This window comes from Periplaneta americana, chromosome 12, assembly GCF_040183065.1.
Source record: "Periplaneta americana isolate PAMFEO1 chromosome 12, P.americana_PAMFEO1_priV1, whole genome shotgun sequence".
NCBI classification, from domain to species: Eukaryota; Metazoa; Arthropoda; class Insecta; order Blattodea; family Blattidae; genus Periplaneta; species Periplaneta americana.
The window spans coordinates 106626516-106645751 of record NC_091128.1 but is presented as its reverse complement, the minus strand read 5'-3'; the positions used below and the strand labels follow the sequence as shown (position 1 = coordinate 106645751).

Here is a 19236-nt window from a genome sequence, read left to right as displayed (position 1 = left end):
GACGATCATCCAACCAGAATGGAGGTATTGTGTGGTTAGCACGATGATCCCCCTAGCTGTTATAGCTGGTATTCGCAACTAGATTTCGCTACCTATCATAGCTCCCCAAGTGCATCACGATGCTGGGTGGGCACCGGTCCCACACACTGGCCGAAATTTATGAGAAAATTTCTTCACCCATGAGGAATCGAACCAGCACGCATTCCGTAACGCGAGTCCTAGGTGGGATGCCTTAGACCACGATGCCACGGCACAGGACAGTTAGAATTTATAAAACAGTTATATTACCGGTTGTTCTTTATGGTTGTGAAACTTGGACTCTCTCTTTGAGAGAGGAACATAGGTTAAGGGTGTTTGAGAATAAGGTGCTTAGGAAAATATTTGGGGCTAAGAGGGATGAAGTTACAGGAGAATGGAGAAAGTTACACAACACAGAACTGCATGCATTGTATTCTTCACCTGACATAATTAGGAACATTAAATCCAGACTTTTGACCTGGGCAGGGCATGTAGCACGTACGTATGGCGAATCCAGAAATGCATATAGAGTGTTAGTTGGGAGGCCGGAGGGAAAAAGACCTGTAGGGAGGCCGAGACGTAGATGGGAAGATAATATTAAAATGGGTTTGAGGGAGGTGGGATATGATGATAGAGAATGGATTAGTTTTGCTCAGGATAGGGACCAATGGCGGGCTTATGTGAGGGCGGCAATGAACCTCCGGGTTCCTTAAAAGCCAGTAAGTAAGTAAGTAAGTAAGTAAGTAAGTAAGTAAGTAAGTAAGTAAGTAAGTAAGTAAGTCTTTTGGTATTAGTTGCATATGCTAAGTGAAGTGAAATGTCCGTTTGGCAATCATTCTGAAGTGTTGTTGTTTAGTCAACTGTCCGAAGAAAGGTTTCAACCTCATAAGTGAGACCAATAAGATATCACTTACGAGGCAACTAAATAAAGGGTAGAATGGCCAATTCTACCTCTTTATTCTTTTGAAATTTCACCCAACTTCTGATATTGTTTTAAGTCGATTGACGTCCTGTATGAATTCTTCACATTTCAAAGTATGTTCTCTCTCAAAAGTAATCAATTCTTCCACTGTTTTCGTCAAAAAAGTCCTTCAGTGCCACGTACTATAATAGAAACCCCGTACAGGTTCTACTCCGGTAGATTCTGCGGTTCTATCTGGAACGAAAACAAAAAATAGGTGGACTGTACTTGGACTGTAACAACACATACTCCTATAGTACACAGGCATAATACTCTAGAAAGGCACTGCAATACTCACGGGTCTTCTACGGAGGTATTCCTCTGCGGCACATCTGGGGCACAGCAGCCTGATGTCCAGGTGATTGATTCTGCAGTTTTTCCTTAGAGGCAACAAAACAAAACAGGTGCAATGTAATTGACCAGTTACATCAAGAATTTCAGTAGTACACAGAAGTAAATTCTGGTAAGACACTGCAATACTCACAGCTTTGTTATTCTTCTGTGGATATTCTTCTTTCTTCTGTGGAGGTACTCTTCTTTCTTCTGCGGTGGTATTCTTCTTTCTTCTGCGCATCATCTGGGGCATGGCAGCTTAACGTTCAAGTGATTCTGCAGTTCTTCCTTAGAAACAACAAAACAAAATGGGTTCAATGTAGTTGAACAGTTACATCAAGAATTTCAGTAGTACACAGAAGTAAATTCTGGTAAGACACTGCAATACTCACAGCTTTGTTAGTTATGATGCAGAACTCCATCAATTATAGCTACAGCATTGGGTCGTCTTAATGCATCTGCATAGCGTTGGGCAGGTATTCTTCCTGTGGTGGTATTCTTCTTTCTTCTTTCTTCTGCGGTGGTATTCTTCTTTCTTCTGCAGTGGTATTCTTCTTTCTTCTGAGGTGGTATTCTTCTTTCTTCTACGGAGCACCTGGGGCATGATGTTCAAGTGATTCTGCAGTTCTTCCTTAGAAACAACAAAACAAAACGGATGAAATGTAGTTGAACAGTTACAACAAGGATTTCAATAGTACACAGAAGTAAATTCTGGTAAGACACTGCAATACTCACAGCTTCGTTAGTTATGATGCAGAACTCCATCAATTTTAGCTACAGCATTGGGTCGACATGATGCATCTGCATAGCGTTGGGCAGGTATTCTTCCTGCGGAGGTATTCTTCTTTCTTCTGCGCAGATATTCTTCTTTCTTCTGCGGTGGTATTCTTCTTTCTTCTGCGTAAGTATCTTCTTTCTTCTGTGGAGGTATTCTTCTGCAGAGATATTCTTCTCCGAAGATATTCTTCTGCGGAGATATTCTTCTTTCTTCTACGGAGCATCTGGGGCATGGCAGCCTGACGTCCAGGTGGTACATCAGTTGATTCTGCAGTTCTTTCTTAGAGGCAACAAAACAAAACAGGTGCAATGTAGTTGACCAGTTGTAACAAGAATTTCAGTAGTACACAGAAGTAAATTCTGGTAAGATAATGCAATACTCACAGCTTTGTTATGATGCAGAACTCCATCAATTACAGCCACAGCATTGAGTCGACGTGACGCATCTGCACAGCGTCGGACAGATATTCTTCTGCAGAGGTATTCTTCTGTGGATATATTCTTCTGTGGAGGTATTCTTCTGCGGAGCATCTGGGGCCACAGCTCTGGGTCAATGTGACGCATGTGTTGGGTAAGGCAGTCAAATTCTTGTATGAAGCATCTGGGGCAGGCTGACGTCCAGGGACTTTTCTATAGCACTCGACACTGAAACTTCCAAATTGCATTTATGAGGGGTTGTTTTAGGCTTTAAGTCTGTACGTACTTATTTACACTGCAAATGACTAAATACCCGCTGGCAGTAGTAACTTCATTATAATTAATAATGACAGTTAAATAACCTAATTCTCCATTACAACCTACAAATATGACACACACATTGTTAATGAGGGGCGCGTGGTAGTGTCGCAGTTAGGACATAATGCTACAAAGCCGAAAAGGTCGCGGGTTCGAATAGGACACGATTGCCTGGCGGAATATTAATATAAGCTGGGTATTTTACCATCACCTCAGTGCGTCATTTATGAGAAAAATTCTATTATGAACTGGGAAGATTTAAATGTTTGTAAAAAACTTGTAAATTTTTTATCTTCTATGGGGACTTTGTACTGCTCTGCCATAAACCAAATGATGTTGAGTCAATCTGATTGAGCATTAAATACACACATACATACATACATACATACATACATACATACATACATACAATACAATACAATACAATACAATACAATACAATACAATACAATACAATACACACACATACATACATACATCCTCTTCATCCTCTTCATTCTCTTCACCTCCGACACTGCAGCAGGAAAGTTTCGTAACCCAATTCTTCGGCGAGTTCTTCTGCCTCTTCGCCAAGTAGCCCACCAGTAATTGTAACACAGTACAGTAATTATCGTTCAGCAAGACATATCAGTACTGAAAACTGAACTACTATCGTCAAAGCGAATATCTGTTCATCTCAGACACTACAGAATTCAAGATATTGGGATCAAAATTTTGCTTCTAGATATCGAATTTACCTACGTCCGTTCGAATTTTCTAGGTATCGACCACATTATATGTACTTTACGTGTTAATAATCATCGATAAGTCGGAATCCATTCTTTGTTTCCTACATTTGATTTTAAAATCATGATCGTTCCTATCATTGTTATTAATTGTCATTATTGAGTGTATATAGTTACCACTGCCACCGGGTATTTACTCCATTTGCAGTGTAAATAAACACACACACACACACACACACACACACACACACACACACACACACACACACACACACATGTTGACTTCTCTCACCTAGCCGTTATGTTTACTTATGCTTTTGATAAGTCTTGCATATACTAAGCCGTGACAGATTATGTTAGGTTACTTCAGGCTTTTGGTATGTCTTGTATATACTAAGTGAAGTGAAATGTGAGTTTCATGTTAATGTTGAAGGATTCTACTTCTTTATTTCACGTATAAAATAATTACGTTTAGCTTTTGTACACCGATCAATTCTTTCCAATTAGTACCTATTTTCTGATCTGTTTTCAAGTCATCTATCGTCCTATTTGAATTCTTTACATTTCAAACAAACTTTCGTCTGAAAATTAGACCATTTTCCAACTTGTTTCGTAAAAAAAACTTCAGTGTCGCTACAGAAAACCCCGTCCAGATATTATAAGGTCTCTGATTTAAGCCTAAGTATCATTCCAGACATGTGGGAGGTATTTAATGGCTTCGCAGGCGGAATAAAGATAACGTACACCGACATCGTCACATGAATGTTACGAATTTTATTTTTCCTGTCATATTTTTGTGTTAAACATGCGCAGTCAATCTGTTATGTTAATTATTTATTTTCTTTCGGCTTTCCAACAGTTCTTATAGTCGCGTATCTCATTGAATAATATGTCATCGATTCATTTCCTATTGTCATATTATTTCTTACTTCGTAAGTTATCTGCAATCCCTCAAATTATTTTTTTTTTCCCTCGGAATGAATAACGCACATAATAAGGATGTACCTGTAAAGAATAGACAGCGTAGTGTTTGACAAAATTTATGCATTTACTTAAATATTTTTTAAGTATGTCATTTTTAGCTACAAAACCATCAGAACATCACAACCTAAGTAGACAATGAAGAACGTCGGATTCAGACTATGACATGCTGAATGATCTACGATATACGAGATCAGTGACAACCCGCATGGAGCAAGATCACATGGTTCAGAAAAGTAAAGCACAACAATTTTTGTGGCAAAGTATTGGGCGTACAGCCACCTGCACACGATTGATTTCACTTCTTCATCTGAACCGAAGCGTTTGCCTCCTAGAAATTTCTTCATTGGGCCGAAGTGGTGAAAGTCAGATGGTGCGAAGTCTGAACAGTAGGATGGATGACTGCCGTAGAGGATGATACTGGGTGGTGTTGCAGCAGTCACTAGTTGGCCGGAACGTGCTTCGTCGGTGATCTTCTTCGAAGAAACTGCACCACCTGGAGATGTTGCGCCATACATCTCCAATTTTCCCTCCTCTTCACACGAAGACGATGCTAGCACACGTTCTATCTTCAAGCAGTAATTACAGTTCGTTCCGCCAGGGTGACATCCGATCGAACCATTGCTGTCTGTAGCGCAAGATTCAAACTAACTATCAGCCAGCTTTGAACGTTCTAACCAAAAGAGTATACCATAAAGAAATTGTTGTGCGTTACTTTCCGATCTACCTAGTATGTTTCATCGCTTACATATTTCCGTTTTAAAGCAATATTAACTAGAACCTTCTAGAATCATTGCTATCGGACTACGACATTAAGAAAGAGTACGAAAAGAAAAACCGGTGATTGAACCCTCACATGGAGTCGAACTACTCATAGAACCCATTACTTTACTGAGAGCCATTAATTACTTCAGAGATCCGCATATTAGAAATTAATACTACTTTGCTCAAACGCGTCCTATAAACCTATTATTAATTATTCAACCCGCGTATATCTCATTATTATTACAGCTGTTTCCAATCATTATTAAAACTATTCTTGTACAGAGCAACTGGGTAAATAGACTTTCAGAGGGTTTTCTATAGCACGTGACACTGAAATTCCAAATTGAATTTTTTTTTTTGTGGCATTGATGTGCACACACAAAAACGAAAGATAAGCTTTTTCTTTTTTTTTTCCATCTAATACTAATGAAAATAAAGAATGAAAGAACAAATCCCAACAAAAATAAATAGTCATATGAAAAAACAACAAAAAACATTCTTCTAATAGAGAGTATGTGACCTGCCAGGCCGAATTACTTGCCTGAACCTTCGAGGCATGGATGAAATCAAATGTCGATACTGTATTCCAGTCTTCTTGAATTTGAGCCACAAGGCTTCCTTTGTCCTGCTTTGATTTGCAGACCACTTCGACATCATTTCTTTCCTCACATCTGGCCGTATATTTTCAATGGGATTGGAATCGGGTGAGCAGGGAGACAGTTTCCACATTTTCGTCAAAAAAGGCTTTGCTATTGCGTGCTATAGAAAGCACCGTCCAGGCGGTACACAAGTTGATTCTGTTGTTCTACCTAAGGGGTAACAAAACAAATCCTGTACATTGGCCGGTTATGACAAATATTCCAACACTACAAAGAAGTAATATTCCGGTCAGACAATGCAATACTGACAGCACTGTTAGTTATGATGCAGAACTCGACCAGTTGGCCACAGGCCTGCGTCCACCCATAGGTGGAGAAAGAACTGTTTCGGCCAAGTTTGGGAGGACAGTGCACCCTATGCCCTCCCATAACTCCGCTTATGGGTCCACGTGATGGACTGGTACAGTGTTGGGCATCTGTGGCACAGCATGCTGACTTACACGGACTTTTCTACAGGACACGACACTGTAACTTCCAACTTGCATTTTTCTTAGTTCTGATATATGGAAATTTACGAGAAGTTAGGCGAGGTTAGTTTAGGCTTTTGGTGTGTCCATCTTACTTCCATTTTTTGTTTAACAAAACACCTTTACAATGCCGGTTATTGTATTATTTTTAACATTTAAATCATTGAATTTGTGGTATTGATGTGCACACACAAGAATGAAAGATAAGCTTTTTCCTTTTTTTCCATCTAATACTAATGAAAATAAACAATGCAAGAACAAATCCCAACAAAAATAAATGGTTATATGAAAAAACAACAATAGAGTAGTATGTGACCTGCCAGGCCGAATTACTTGCCTGAACATTCGAGGCATGGAAGAAATCAAATGTCGATACTGTATCCCAGGCTTCTTGAATTTGAGCCAAAAGGTGTCCTTTGCCCTGCGTTGATTTGCAGGCCACTTCGGCATCATTTCTTTCTTCACCTCCGGCTTTACACTTCCAATGGGATTGAAATCGTGTGAGCAGGGAGACAGTTTCCACATTTTCGTCAAAAAAGACATCGCTGTTGCGTGCTATAGAAAGCACCGTCCAGACGGTACACCAGTTGATTCTGCTGTTCTACCTAAGGGGTAACAAAACAAATCTGGTGCATTGGCCGGTTATGACAAATATTCCAACACTACAAATTCCGGTCAGACAATGCAATACTCATAGCATTGACAGTGATCCCCATGCCTCCATCACTCCCCTTATGGGTCCACGTGATGCACTGGTACAATGTTGGACATCTGTGGTACGGCATGCTGACGTACACGGACTTTTCTACAGGACACGACACTGAAACTTCCAACTTACATTTTTCTTAGTTCTGATGTATGGAAATTTGTGAGAAGTTAGATGAGGTTAGTTTAGACTTTTGGTGTGTCCATCTTACTTCTATATTTTGTGTAACAAAACAACTTTAGCATACCGGTCATTGTAATTTTTTAACATTTGAATCATTGAAGTTGTGTCATTGGTGCAAAATATTGGAGTGCAAGAGATCAAATGACTTTATTGTCAAACGCCTGGCATTAGAAAACAACAACACACAAAAACGAAAGATAAGCTTTTACTCTCTTTTGCATCTAATACTAATGAAAATAAATAATGAAGGAACAAATCCCAACAAAAATAAATAATCTTATATGAAAAAACAACAAAAACCATTCTTCTAGTAGAGGGTATGTGACCTGCCATGCAGAATTACTTGCCTGAACATTCGAGGCATGGATGAAATCAAATGTCGATATTGTAACCCAGGCTTCTTGAATTTCAGCCACAAAGCATCCTTTGTCCTGCATTGATTTGCAGGCTACTTCGAGATCATTTCTATCTTCACCTCTGGCCGTACACTTACAATGGGTGAGCAGGAAGACAATTTCCACATTTTTGTCATAAAAAGGCTTCGCTGTTGCGTGCTATAGAAAGCACCCTCCAGGCGGTACACCAGTTAATCCTGCTGTTCTACCTAAGGGGTAACAAAACAAATCCAGTGCATTGGCCGGTTATAACAAATATGCCACACTACAAATGCTGATCAGACAATGCAATATTCACAACATTGTTAGCTATGATTCAGAACTCCACCAGTTACAGCCACAGGCCTGAGTCCACGCATAGGCGGAGAAAGAACCATTTCGGCCACGTTTGGGAGGACAGTGCCCCCATGCCACACATAACTCCTCCCATAGGTCCACGTAATGCACTGGTACAGTGTTAGGCATCTGTGACACGGCATGCTAACGTACAAGGACTCTTCTGCAGGACAAGACACTGAAACTTCCAACTTGCATTATCTTAGTTCTGATATATGGAAATTTGTGAGAAGTTTGGTGAGGTTAGTTTACGCTTTTGGAGTGTCCGTCTTATATCTATTTTTGTTTAACAATACAGCTTTAGCTTGTCGGTTATTGTATTTTTTTAACATTTAAATCATTCAAGTTGTGGCATTGATGTGCACACACAAGAACGAAACATAAGGTTTTTCTTTTTTTTCCATCTAATACTAATGAAAATAAATAATGAAGGAACAAATCCCAACAAAAATAAATAGCCCTATATGAAAAAACAACAAGAAACATTCTTCGACCTGTCAGGCCGAATTACTTGCCTGAATCTTTGAGGCATGGATGAAATCAAATCTCGATACTGTACCCAAGGCTTCTTGAATTTGAGCCACAAGGCGTCCTTTGTCCTTCATTGATTTGCAGGTCACTTTGACATCATTTCTTTGTTCACCTCTGGCCGTACATTTTCAATGGGATTGGAATCGGGTGTGCAGGGAGACAGTTTCCACATTTTCGTCAAAATAGGCTTCGCTGTTGCGTGCTATAGAAAGCACCGTCCAGACGGTACGCCAGTTGATTTTACTGTTGTACCTAAGGGGTAACAAAACAAATCCGGTGCATTGGCCAGTTATGACAAATATTCCAACACTACGAAGAAGTAATATTCCAGTCAGACAATGCAATACTCACAGTATTGTTAGCCATGATGCAGAACTCCACCAGTTACAGCCGCAGGCCGGGGTCCACGCATAGGCGGAGAGAGAACCGTTTCGGTCAAGTTTGGGAGGACAGTGCCCCCATGCCCCCCATAACTCCGCGTATGGGTCCATGTGATGCACTGGTACAGTGTTGGACATCTATGGCACGGCATGCTGACGTACACGGACGTTTCTACAGGACACGACACTGAAACTTCCAACTTACATTTTGCTTAGTTCTGATGTATGGAAATTTGTGAGACGTTAGGTGATGTTAGTTTAGGCTTTTGGTGTGTCCATCTTACTTCTATTTTTTGTTTAACAAAACACCTTTACAGTGCCGGTTATTGTATTTTTTTTAACATCTAAATCATTGAGGTTGTGGCACACACAAAAACGAAAGATAAGCTTCCCCCCCCCCCCCAATGTAATACCAATGAAAATAAATAATGAAGGAACAAATCGCAGCAAAAATAAATAGTCTTATATGAAAAAAAAAATTCTTCCAGTACCGAGTATGTGACCTGCCAGGCCGAATTACTTGCCTGAAACTTCGAGGCATGGATGAAATCAAATGTGGATACTGTATCCCAGTCTTCTTGAATTTGAGTCACAAGACGTCCTTTGTCCTGCGTTGATTTGCAGGCCACTTCGACATCATTTCTTTCTTCATCTCTGGCCGTACATTTTCAATGGGATTGGAATAGAGTGAGCAGGGAGACAGTTTCCAGATTTTCGTCAAAAAAAGCTTCGCTGTTGCGTGTTATAGAAAGCACCGTCCAGGCGGTTCACCAGTTGATTCTGCTGTTCTACCTAAGAGGTAACAAAACAAATCCGGTGCATTGGCCGGTTATGACAAATATTCCAACAGAAGAGTTCGGGGCAGAAGAAGATATAAAATTATAGACTACATTAAGATATATGGATCATATGCGAAACTAAGAGGAAGGCAGAAAATAGAAAAGACTGGAGAATACTGGGTTTGCAGTGAAAGACCTGCTCTTGGGCAGAACACTATGCATGAATAAAGGCATTATTCACGAAATGGATTTTTGGAGTCAAGGATCCCCATCTCTTTTATTTTAAACATAGACAATATTATTTATAGGCCTATTTTTTTCACTACGGATCGTCCTGAATAATAAACATCCCAGTTAATCGATAGTTTACTGTAGGCTAGTATCGTCCCATTGTAAAATGCAGGCGTAAACTTCAGAGACTGTTACAAGTACTGAATATAGTCTAAGCTAAAATAGCTTGCATATAATGTTCTTATTGAATTCAGTGTTCCCAAGAAACTACTGGGTGTTCAGTTCAAAATGTGTCTTGGCTCGCTGTATGCCGTCATGCGGCTAGCTGATGAGCCTAGAGAATTCAATCTTCCTACACTTCCGCAGCTCAGGTGTATAATCTAAGAGGCAGAGAAGTTGGCTAGCAAGTACGGCGTTCATTCTGAAGAGTACGTGCCGATACGTACGGTAACGCCAGTAGTGGCAGGAATGTGAACTATTTGGAAATACGTACTGTCGGGATATGGGGAGAGGGTTAAGACGATTACTTACGTATTTGTTGGCATTAACTTCGACGGTCAACATGGACACGGAGCATTTGATTTGTGTTGTGGAATGTTACCGTACGCAACCGATGATAACAAATACCCTGCGTACGACTTCCCGGCGCAAAACACAGTTCGAAAGAGGTTATGGTAGCACACAGACCGTACAGACCGCCATCTGTTGCTACGACGTTCAAGTTATACCGTACACGTTCTCAAGTTCAGATTGAAGAACGCCTTAAATAATAGGCAACTTCTCTAACATATAAACTGAAACTCGCTTCAAATCGGTGACCCAACAACAGTGACGTCATGACACACTTTGAAATGAACACCCAGTAGTTCGATTAATTAAAATGTGTCTCCGTGAAACTTACAGCAGAGTCCGTATCATAGGCCAGTTTCTATCTGATGCTTTTCCAATTCACTGCGGGCTAAAGCAAGAAGATGCACTATTAACTTTACTTTTTAACTTCGCTCTAGAATATGCCATTAGGAAAGTTGAGGATAACAAACAGGGCTTGCAATTGAACGAGTTACATCAGCTTCTTGTCTATGCGGATGACGTGAATATGTTAGGAGAAAATCCACAAACGATTACTTGAAGCAAGTAAAGCGATAGGTTTGGAAGTAAATCCCGAAAAGACAAAGTATATGATTATGTCCTCGTGACCAGAATATTGTACGAAATGGAAATGTAAAAATTGGAGATTTATCCTTCGAAGAGGTAGAAAAATTCAAATATCTTGGAGCAACAGTAACAAATATAAATGATACTCGGGAGGAAATTAAACGCAGAATAAATATGGGACATGCCTGTTATTATTCGGTTGAGAAGCTTTTATCATCTAGTCTGCTGTCAAAAAATCTGAAAGTTAGAATTTATAAAACAGTTATATTACCAGTTGTTCTTTATGGGTTGTGAAACTTGGACTCTCACTTTGAGAGAGGAACAGAGATTAAGGGTGTTTGAGAATAAGATGCTTAGGAAAATATTTGTTGCTAAGAGAGATGAAGTTACAGGAGAATGGAGAAAGTTATACAACGCAGCACTGCACGCATTGTATTCTGCACCTGACATAATTAGGAACATTAAATCCAGACGTTTGAAATGAGCAGGGCATATAGCACATATGGGCGAATCCAGAAAGGCATATAGAGTGTTAGTTGGGAGGCTGGAGGAAAAAGACCTTTGGGGAGGCCGAGACGTAGATGGAGGATAATATTAAAATGGATTTGAAGGAGGTGGGATATGATGATAGCGACTGAATTAATCTTGCACAGGATAGACATCGATGGCGGGCTTATGTGAGGGCGGTAATGAACCTCCGGGTTCCTTAAAAGCCATTTGTAAGTAAGTAAGTAAGTAAGCTTGTCAAAAATGTCTCACGAAAATAGGGATACTTTCATTATCAACTTTTTTGTAAGGAAATTTAAGTTAGAAGTTACTGAAAAATGTAGGCCTATCAAGGAATTAACAAAGATAGAACAATGTTTTTAAACAAGGTTTGTTCATGACAAACATTATATTAACGTGTATTGACAGTAGCTTACTTTACACTTTCTAAACATTTATACAAATCAAGACAATAATTTCAACACAAATTCATTAAGTAAACTTCAGTTAGGGAAATGATTGATTTTTACATGACATATGAAATAAAGTTTGATTAAATTCTAGGATTTTTGTGTGTCACGACAAAAATTACGGGAACGACGGACACTTATGTCTAAAAACGGGAGAGTCACGTTTTTACGGGACGTATTCTTCCCTTTATAATAGGAATGTTTAATACAAATACCGTCGTCATCCTCCTCTTCTAGAAGAAATAGTATCTTCAGTGTCTTGGATTTATTCCCATTCATTTTTTTTCGTAAAAATGAGAATTGACAGCGATGTGCGCCAATAAAGAAACCACTTCCTGGTGATTATCATAATCGTCGGCGATGTGCGTCCGGTGATGGACACCGTAAACAATAGGGTGAAGTGAAAATATGAAGTTTATGGAATCAACATGTAATACCAGGAAAAAGTTATGGGGTGATATCATAAAGAACAATGCAAATTTTCTTCTCTAGCTTAATATTTAGAGGTGCCCTAAGAGCACCATATTCTTAAATTTTCACAAAATTTGGAGGTTCAGATTTTTTAGCGACAGAACATTCTCCAGTGGTTTAATCTACACAGGATACCAGGAACATGTTTAAAAAATACATGTTAATCTGAAAAATTATAAGTCTCCAGGTATAGATCAAATTCCAGCAGAATTAATACAAGAGGGTGGAAGCGCATTATCTAACGAAATTTATAAGCTTGTACTTGCTATTTGTGAAAAGGAAATTGTACCAGAACAATGGAAGAAGTCCATAATCGTACCTGGGTCATTCCGTACAAAATTTTAAAATTCGTAACGTCAAATTCTTGATTTTATCAATATTCTAGTAAATGAATGTCATAATAATAAATAGTTAAATGGCCTAATATGAACTTCATGTCACCAATGGTTGAAAAGTAATGAAGGGTGAAATATTCGGGGAGTTGATATGTAGACTGTTGTTAAAAATATTATTAAAATGATATGCTTCATTGTATCAACGTAAAAATTGTGCCAATACAATGATGACTCTATATATTTAAACTTACTTCTGAGTTATTATGAGTTTTTACTTCGAGCATGTATTAAAACTTACAGTAAAATAAAGAAATGTTAATATTTTCAAATCGAATATTTTTTTTTACCACGCTCTATTTTTTACGGTGAGATAAACAATTTCTTAATCGATTACAAAAATTTTATGATGGGATCTCTAATACTTTGGGAAATATTGAATAAACCAGAATTGCAAATGTTGCCATTAAGGATCAAAGTCGCGTGCAGTGTATTACGTCACGCGCTCATACCAGACACCCACATGCGTGCTTAGCGATCGATATGACAAATGCCAGATGTTACGACATCCGCTCAACGGTACACTAATAGATTTCACGTGAAAGTTTGTTTTTTTCCTACTATAATCTCAGCGCAACTTTTTCCCTTCAGTTTACAGGGTGATTTTGTTCTGTTCTGTCATTGTAACTTTTTCCCTTCAGTTTAGACGGCGATTTTGATCTGTTCTGTCGTTGTAAGTAGTAAGTGTTCAATATGCCTAAATTAAAGACGAAAATTTGGAGTCATCTGTGGTGTTGCAACACTTTCGGACTTTAAAAACATTCGTCACAAGTCTGTAAAAGAAAAGTGACAAATAGCATGTGTAAAAAGGTCCCGCATTTAGTGGTTGGTGATGCTATTTGCGAACGCTTTTGCCATAAGATTTCAAAAATTGAAATAATTAGTGAAGTTGCTGGGACTGAAAGTAAAGTCGACAAATAAACAAGCGAAGAAGAATGTTTACAAACAGAGGCGGGAAATTCAACAAGTGAAGAAAAATGTGCACCTGAACGTAAGGAACTATAAATGTATCTATCAGAAATACTGACGTCATTGTTACAGAGAAATTTAGTAGAAATTTAGTACAAGGAATGGACTACAACTGACAGGGCCAATATTATTTTAGTGAAAAGTGCTACGTAAATTTCATTAATAACTTCATTGGTTGGCTTAAAAAATTCAAGATTCTGTAGGCCTACACAACTTCATTGCAAAGTCCCAAGCAAATTATTTAAAGTGGCTGAAAAATGAAATAAAGCCTGATGAGTTCATTATCATTGGTGATTTTTCAGAGAATTACAGTTTCATTATTCAGGATGCTACACAAGGTCATCACTGGAGTACTTCTCAAGCAACAATACACCCATTTACAGTATATTACAGAAATTAGTTGGTGGTAATTTAGAGAACTTTTGTTTTTCAGTAATTTCGGAATGCTTAGTTCACGATAGTGCAACAGTTCATGTTTTTAAAGGAAAATGATAGAACATCTGAAACAAACACATACCGAAATATCTAAAATATATGATTTCAGCTAGCGAATACAAGAACGAAAAAACTCCGTTAATCTAGCCTACTTAATCATGAACACGATTTTCAAATTCCTGCGGAGTGGCATTTCTTTGGAACTAGTCACGGTAAAAAGCCCAGTGACAGTGTAAGGGGTACAATCAAGCGATTCGCTGCAAAAGCCAGCCTGCAAAGAACTCTAATTTCAACTCTTAAAGAACTGTATGATTGGTCAAAATGCAATATACATGGAATTATTGTGTCATTCACATCCACTGAAAAACACGAAGTAGTTTCAAATCTAAATTCTCAAAGATTTGCCGGCCTCAAGATTGTTCCCGGAACAAGAAGTGTTCACTGTGTGGTTCCAGTTAATGGAAAGTTAGCAATAAAACCCTATTCTGCTTCATCAGAAGTACCGAAACTATAGTCCCGACGCTGTTATTTCCGGCGTGACTCCGCCTCTTTGCTTACGTCTTAGAAAGTGAAGGCTCTATAAAGTCTAGGTAGGTAGTATCATTCGCCATTTTTGTTCTTACGTTGCCGAGCTACCATACGAGGAATCTATTTGCAACACCGTTAAGCATTATCATGTCGTAACTCCTATGATAATAAATCAAACGCAATGTAATTCAGCAAATAATTGAGCGGCAAATAACGTCTTCGTGTTTTCTGCGAACGCAAACTAAAGAGCTAAAATGGCGGGCGATTATATTAAGTATTTATCGACCCTTAAGAAATTAATCAGCGAATCACAAGACGCACATGTTTAAATGTAGCCGACCTGCAACGCGATTGGCTGCCGGAAATTAGAGCGACGGGACTATAGTTGAAATCAGACGTATGACGCGCACCGGTCGTCAACGCGGAAACGCTTCTCGCAGTGACCAGCAGCAGTGATGGCGCATGACGCAGCGGTATAGATCACCCTTTACACGGAGAGTTGTTTTAATTTATGGCTTTCTTATTTTTAAAGATCCTATTATGAAAATTTTACAGCCTAATGAAAATGCTCAGTAAATGTAATTTATTCTTTTATGTGAATTGAAATATTCGATTTTATGTAATGGCGTTTTTTTAAAATATAGCCTATTACTGAATTTCTCTAAATACAATTTTCAGAACTGCACTGAATTATAGTATCTTAATAACCTATTTTGTAAGCTATCTAATGATATCTTAAAAAAAATTTGTAATTATTCTTATGGCCAGAAAACAAATTGAAAATAGAGCTATGTGCTCAAATAAAAATATATTAACTGCCCATTACTTTTCAACGGTAGCTGTCGCAACCATAATTTTGTACATGATTAATATATACGACATAAAGAGTTGAATGTACAATTTTTAACAAATTTGGAGATATGCATGTTTTTCGTCATACTGTTTTGCATGGAATTACCCACCTATCTTTAAGAATGGGGACAAGACTAACTGTAGTAACTTTCGAGGAATATCACTTTTGTTGCCGTCGTACAAAATTTTGTCCAATATTCTTTTGAGAAGATTAACTTCATATGTAGATGAAATTATTGGGGATCATTAGTGTAGTTTTAGGCGTAATAGATCAACTATTGAGCAGATATTTTGTATTCGACGGATAATGGAGAAAAAAATGGGAGTATAAGGGTACAGTGCATCAATTATTCATAGATTTCAAAAAGATATATGACTCGGTTAAGAGAGAAGATATATGCGATATTCTCATTGAATTTGGTATTCCCAAGAAATTAGTTCGATTAATTAAAATGTGCCCCAGTGAAACGTACAGCAGAGTCCGTATAGGTCAGTTTCTGTCAGATGCGTTTCCATTCACTATGGGCTAAAGCAAGGAGATGCACTATCACCTTTACTTTTAACTTTGCTCTAGAGTATGCCATTAGGGGATTTCAGGATAACAGACAGGGTATGGAATTGAACGGGTTACATCAGCTTCTTGTCTATGCGGATGACGTGAATATGTTAGGAGAAAATCCACAAGCGATTAGAGAAAATACGGGAATCTTACTTGAAGCAAGTAAAGAGATAGATTTGGAAGTAAATTCCGAAAAGACAAAGTATAGATATGTTTATGTCTCGTGACCAGAATATTGCACGAAATGGAAATATAAAAATTGGAAATCTGTCCTTTGAAGAGGTGGAAAAATTCAAATACCTGGGAGTAACAGTAACAAATATAAATGATACTCGGGAGGAAATTAAACACAGAATAAATATGGAAAATGCCTGTTATTATTCGGTTGAGAAGCTTTTATCATCCAGTCTGCTCTCAAAAAATCTGAAAGTTAGAATTTATAAAACAGTTATATTACCGGTTGTTCTTTATGGTTGTGAAACTTGGACTCTCACTTTGAGAGAGGAACAGAGGTTAAGGGTGTTTGAGAATAAGGTGCTTAGGAAAATATTTGTTGCTAAGAGGGATGAAGTTACAGAAGAATGGAGAAAGCTACACAACACAGAACTGCACGCATTGTATTCTTCACCTGAAATAATTAGGAACATTAAATCCAAACGTTTGAGATGGGTAGGGCATGTAGCACCTATGGGCAAATCCAGAAATGCATATAGAGTGTTAGTTGGGAGGCCGGAGGGAAAAAAACCTTTGGGGAGGCCGAGACGTAGATGGGAAGATAATATTAAAATGGATTTGAGGAAGGTGGGATATGATGATAGCGACTGGATTAATCTTACTCAGGATAGGGACCGATGGGCTAATGTGAGGGCGGCAATAACTTCCGGGTTTCTTAAAAGCCAGTAAGTAAGTAAGTAAGTATGTTAAAAGACTCTGCATATTTTTGGTCCCCTTGAAATGGCGGAGAAATCTCAATTTACAATGCTCTTAGGTATGATATAATTAATGGAAATTCATTCTTCTTATGCTGCATGGTGTTTAAATTAGAACAATGTCTCTAATTAAGGCAATAACTCTGACCTGCCCTGTATTCGGAATGCTGGAGGGGCTGAATCCATCACTATTACCTACTATCATGACGTATAATGAAATATAATCCATAAATAAAAATTGAATTAAAACCTGACTTCAAATCAAAAGAACCTACAGCGCTTACCTGCCGATCCGGAGTTGCTCTCGGGAGCGGGTTCGATTCCCGCTTGGGCTGATTACCTGGTTGGGTTTCTTCCAAGGTTTTCCCCAATCGTAAGGCGAATGTCAGATAATCTATGGCGAATCCTCGGCCTCAACTCGCCAAATACCATCTCGGTATCATCAATACCATCGACGCTAAATAACCTCTTAGTTGATACAGCGTCGTTAAATAACCAACTAAAAAAAAAAGAACATTACAATTGTTTTGTGCTTACAATAATATGAATACAGAAAAAAACACTGTTTACTGCAACCCCAATTTAAAGTCTTCCAAATAAAGTTTAAATATGTGATTTTACAGCAATTCACTAGCTATATGCTATATGCTATAATATAACAAATATACAAAAAAGGCAAAAAAAATTGTAATTTTAAGAAACTTCAAAGCCCTTGGGGCATATCAAAAAATTAAACAAAAATTACATTCCTAAGTTAAGTGAAAAGACAGATTCTTGCAACTATTACATTTAGAAAATAGATAAAAAACAATTTTATGTATAGATTCACTCCACCCTACTAAACAAACAGTATAATCACAATTCCAATTATTAAAATTCGTATCTGACCGTGAACCATTGATGGCACGCGATACATAAAGTCTTTCAAGTAGAAGAATTATAGTTCTAGATACACATTAGAACCACGATCGTGATTAGGTTGATAATCGCGATTAGGCCTAGTGACTGTGGTCTGTCACTAGTATAAACGTATAAAATATGCCGATGTTTGACAGCTAACGCGACAGTAGTGGCTAGCAAGTTATAAGTTTGCAGAGTACATAAACACATCAGAGAAATGATTTTCAGTAATTCAGTTGATATTTTTTATGCTATACAGCAGTGGCGCAGCCAGAATTTTGCTCTCGGGGGGGGGGGGGTTAAAATTTTTACCAAAAACTGACTATAATACATACGGTAACAAAACTTTAATGTGTCATTATTTAATATTACAGTTTGAATGAAACAGAACTTCTCATTGGACTAAATAGATCCCCAACTAAAGCAAATAGAATCCTATCGTTATTGCGTCCACATGGACCAGGGGCGCACCCAGAAATATGGTTTGGAGCGGGGGCTATTTGTAATAGTGTCAAAGAGCAACATTATAGAATAGCTGTACATCCAGGGTTGCCCCCCATGTGATAATTATTGTTTATACAATAATTTCATCCAACAAACGATAGGCTATACTATAATGGTATTAAAAATCTTCTCCAAATTACGATAATTTCGAGTCAATTTTTTTAGATTATAATAAAATAGTTTTTTGGAACTTAGGAAACAAATTAGTAAGTGCATTGACTGCCTGCATTTACACATTAAAAATGACGAGTAATTGTTATATGTCAATTATTCGAAATTGAGCAAGCGGTTCCTTTGCGACGCGGTGCAGGTGTGAATAAGCAAAGCAGTAATTGTTGTAGTCTTTAACTCTGGTCGAATTTAATATTTCTTGTATGCGGCAACAAGAAATAATTAAAACACTGTACTATATGCTTACCTAGACGGCGGTAGTGGTAGCTGGTAATATTTAAAATTATATTTTTATAACTTTTAGATTTTTTTACAAAGATATTGCCCAAAAATAGCCTAGCAATATTTTCAGTAGGCCAAAATGTCACAGCTCGCTGTAAAAATCAAAAGCCAAATAAAATTGCAGGTACCCTAATTCGATACTTTCTCCTAATCTGTTAATCATGAACCAAC

General features: G+C 38.1%; 1 protein-coding gene and 1 long non-coding RNA gene across 3 annotated transcripts; both read right to left on the bottom strand.

Moving 5' to 3' along the window:
- Positions 1 to 1280: 1280 nt before the first annotated feature.
- Positions 1281 to 3779, bottom strand: LOC138710761 (uncharacterized). Of its 2 annotated transcripts, XM_069841862.1 has the most exons (5): positions 2474 to 3779; positions 2048 to 2369; positions 1705 to 1943; positions 1464 to 1600; positions 1281 to 1359 (listed from the first exon to the last, which is right to left on the bottom strand). In XM_069841862.1, exons 1-2 carry the CDS (start codon positions 2651 to 2653, stop codon positions 2055 to 2057), a joined length of 495 nt encoding a protein of 164 aa, XP_069697963.1. In that variant the 5' UTR covers positions 2654 to 3779; the 3' UTR covers positions 1281 to 1359; positions 1464 to 1600; positions 1705 to 1943; positions 2048 to 2054. The 2 variants fall into 2 exon arrangements, with proteins under 2 accessions (XP_069697963.1, XP_069697964.1); XM_069841863.1 differs by lacking the exon at positions 1705 to 1943.
- A 2430-nt stretch (positions 3780 to 6209) lies between these two features.
- LOC138710064 (uncharacterized) lies at positions 6210 to 17701 on the bottom strand. Its single transcript, XR_011335039.1, has 3 exons — positions 17493 to 17701; positions 8924 to 9744; positions 6210 to 8824 (listed from the first exon to the last, which is right to left on the bottom strand). It is a non-coding gene; the product is annotated as an uncharacterized lncRNA (long non-coding RNA).
- Positions 17702 to 19236: the final 1535 nt, after the last annotated feature.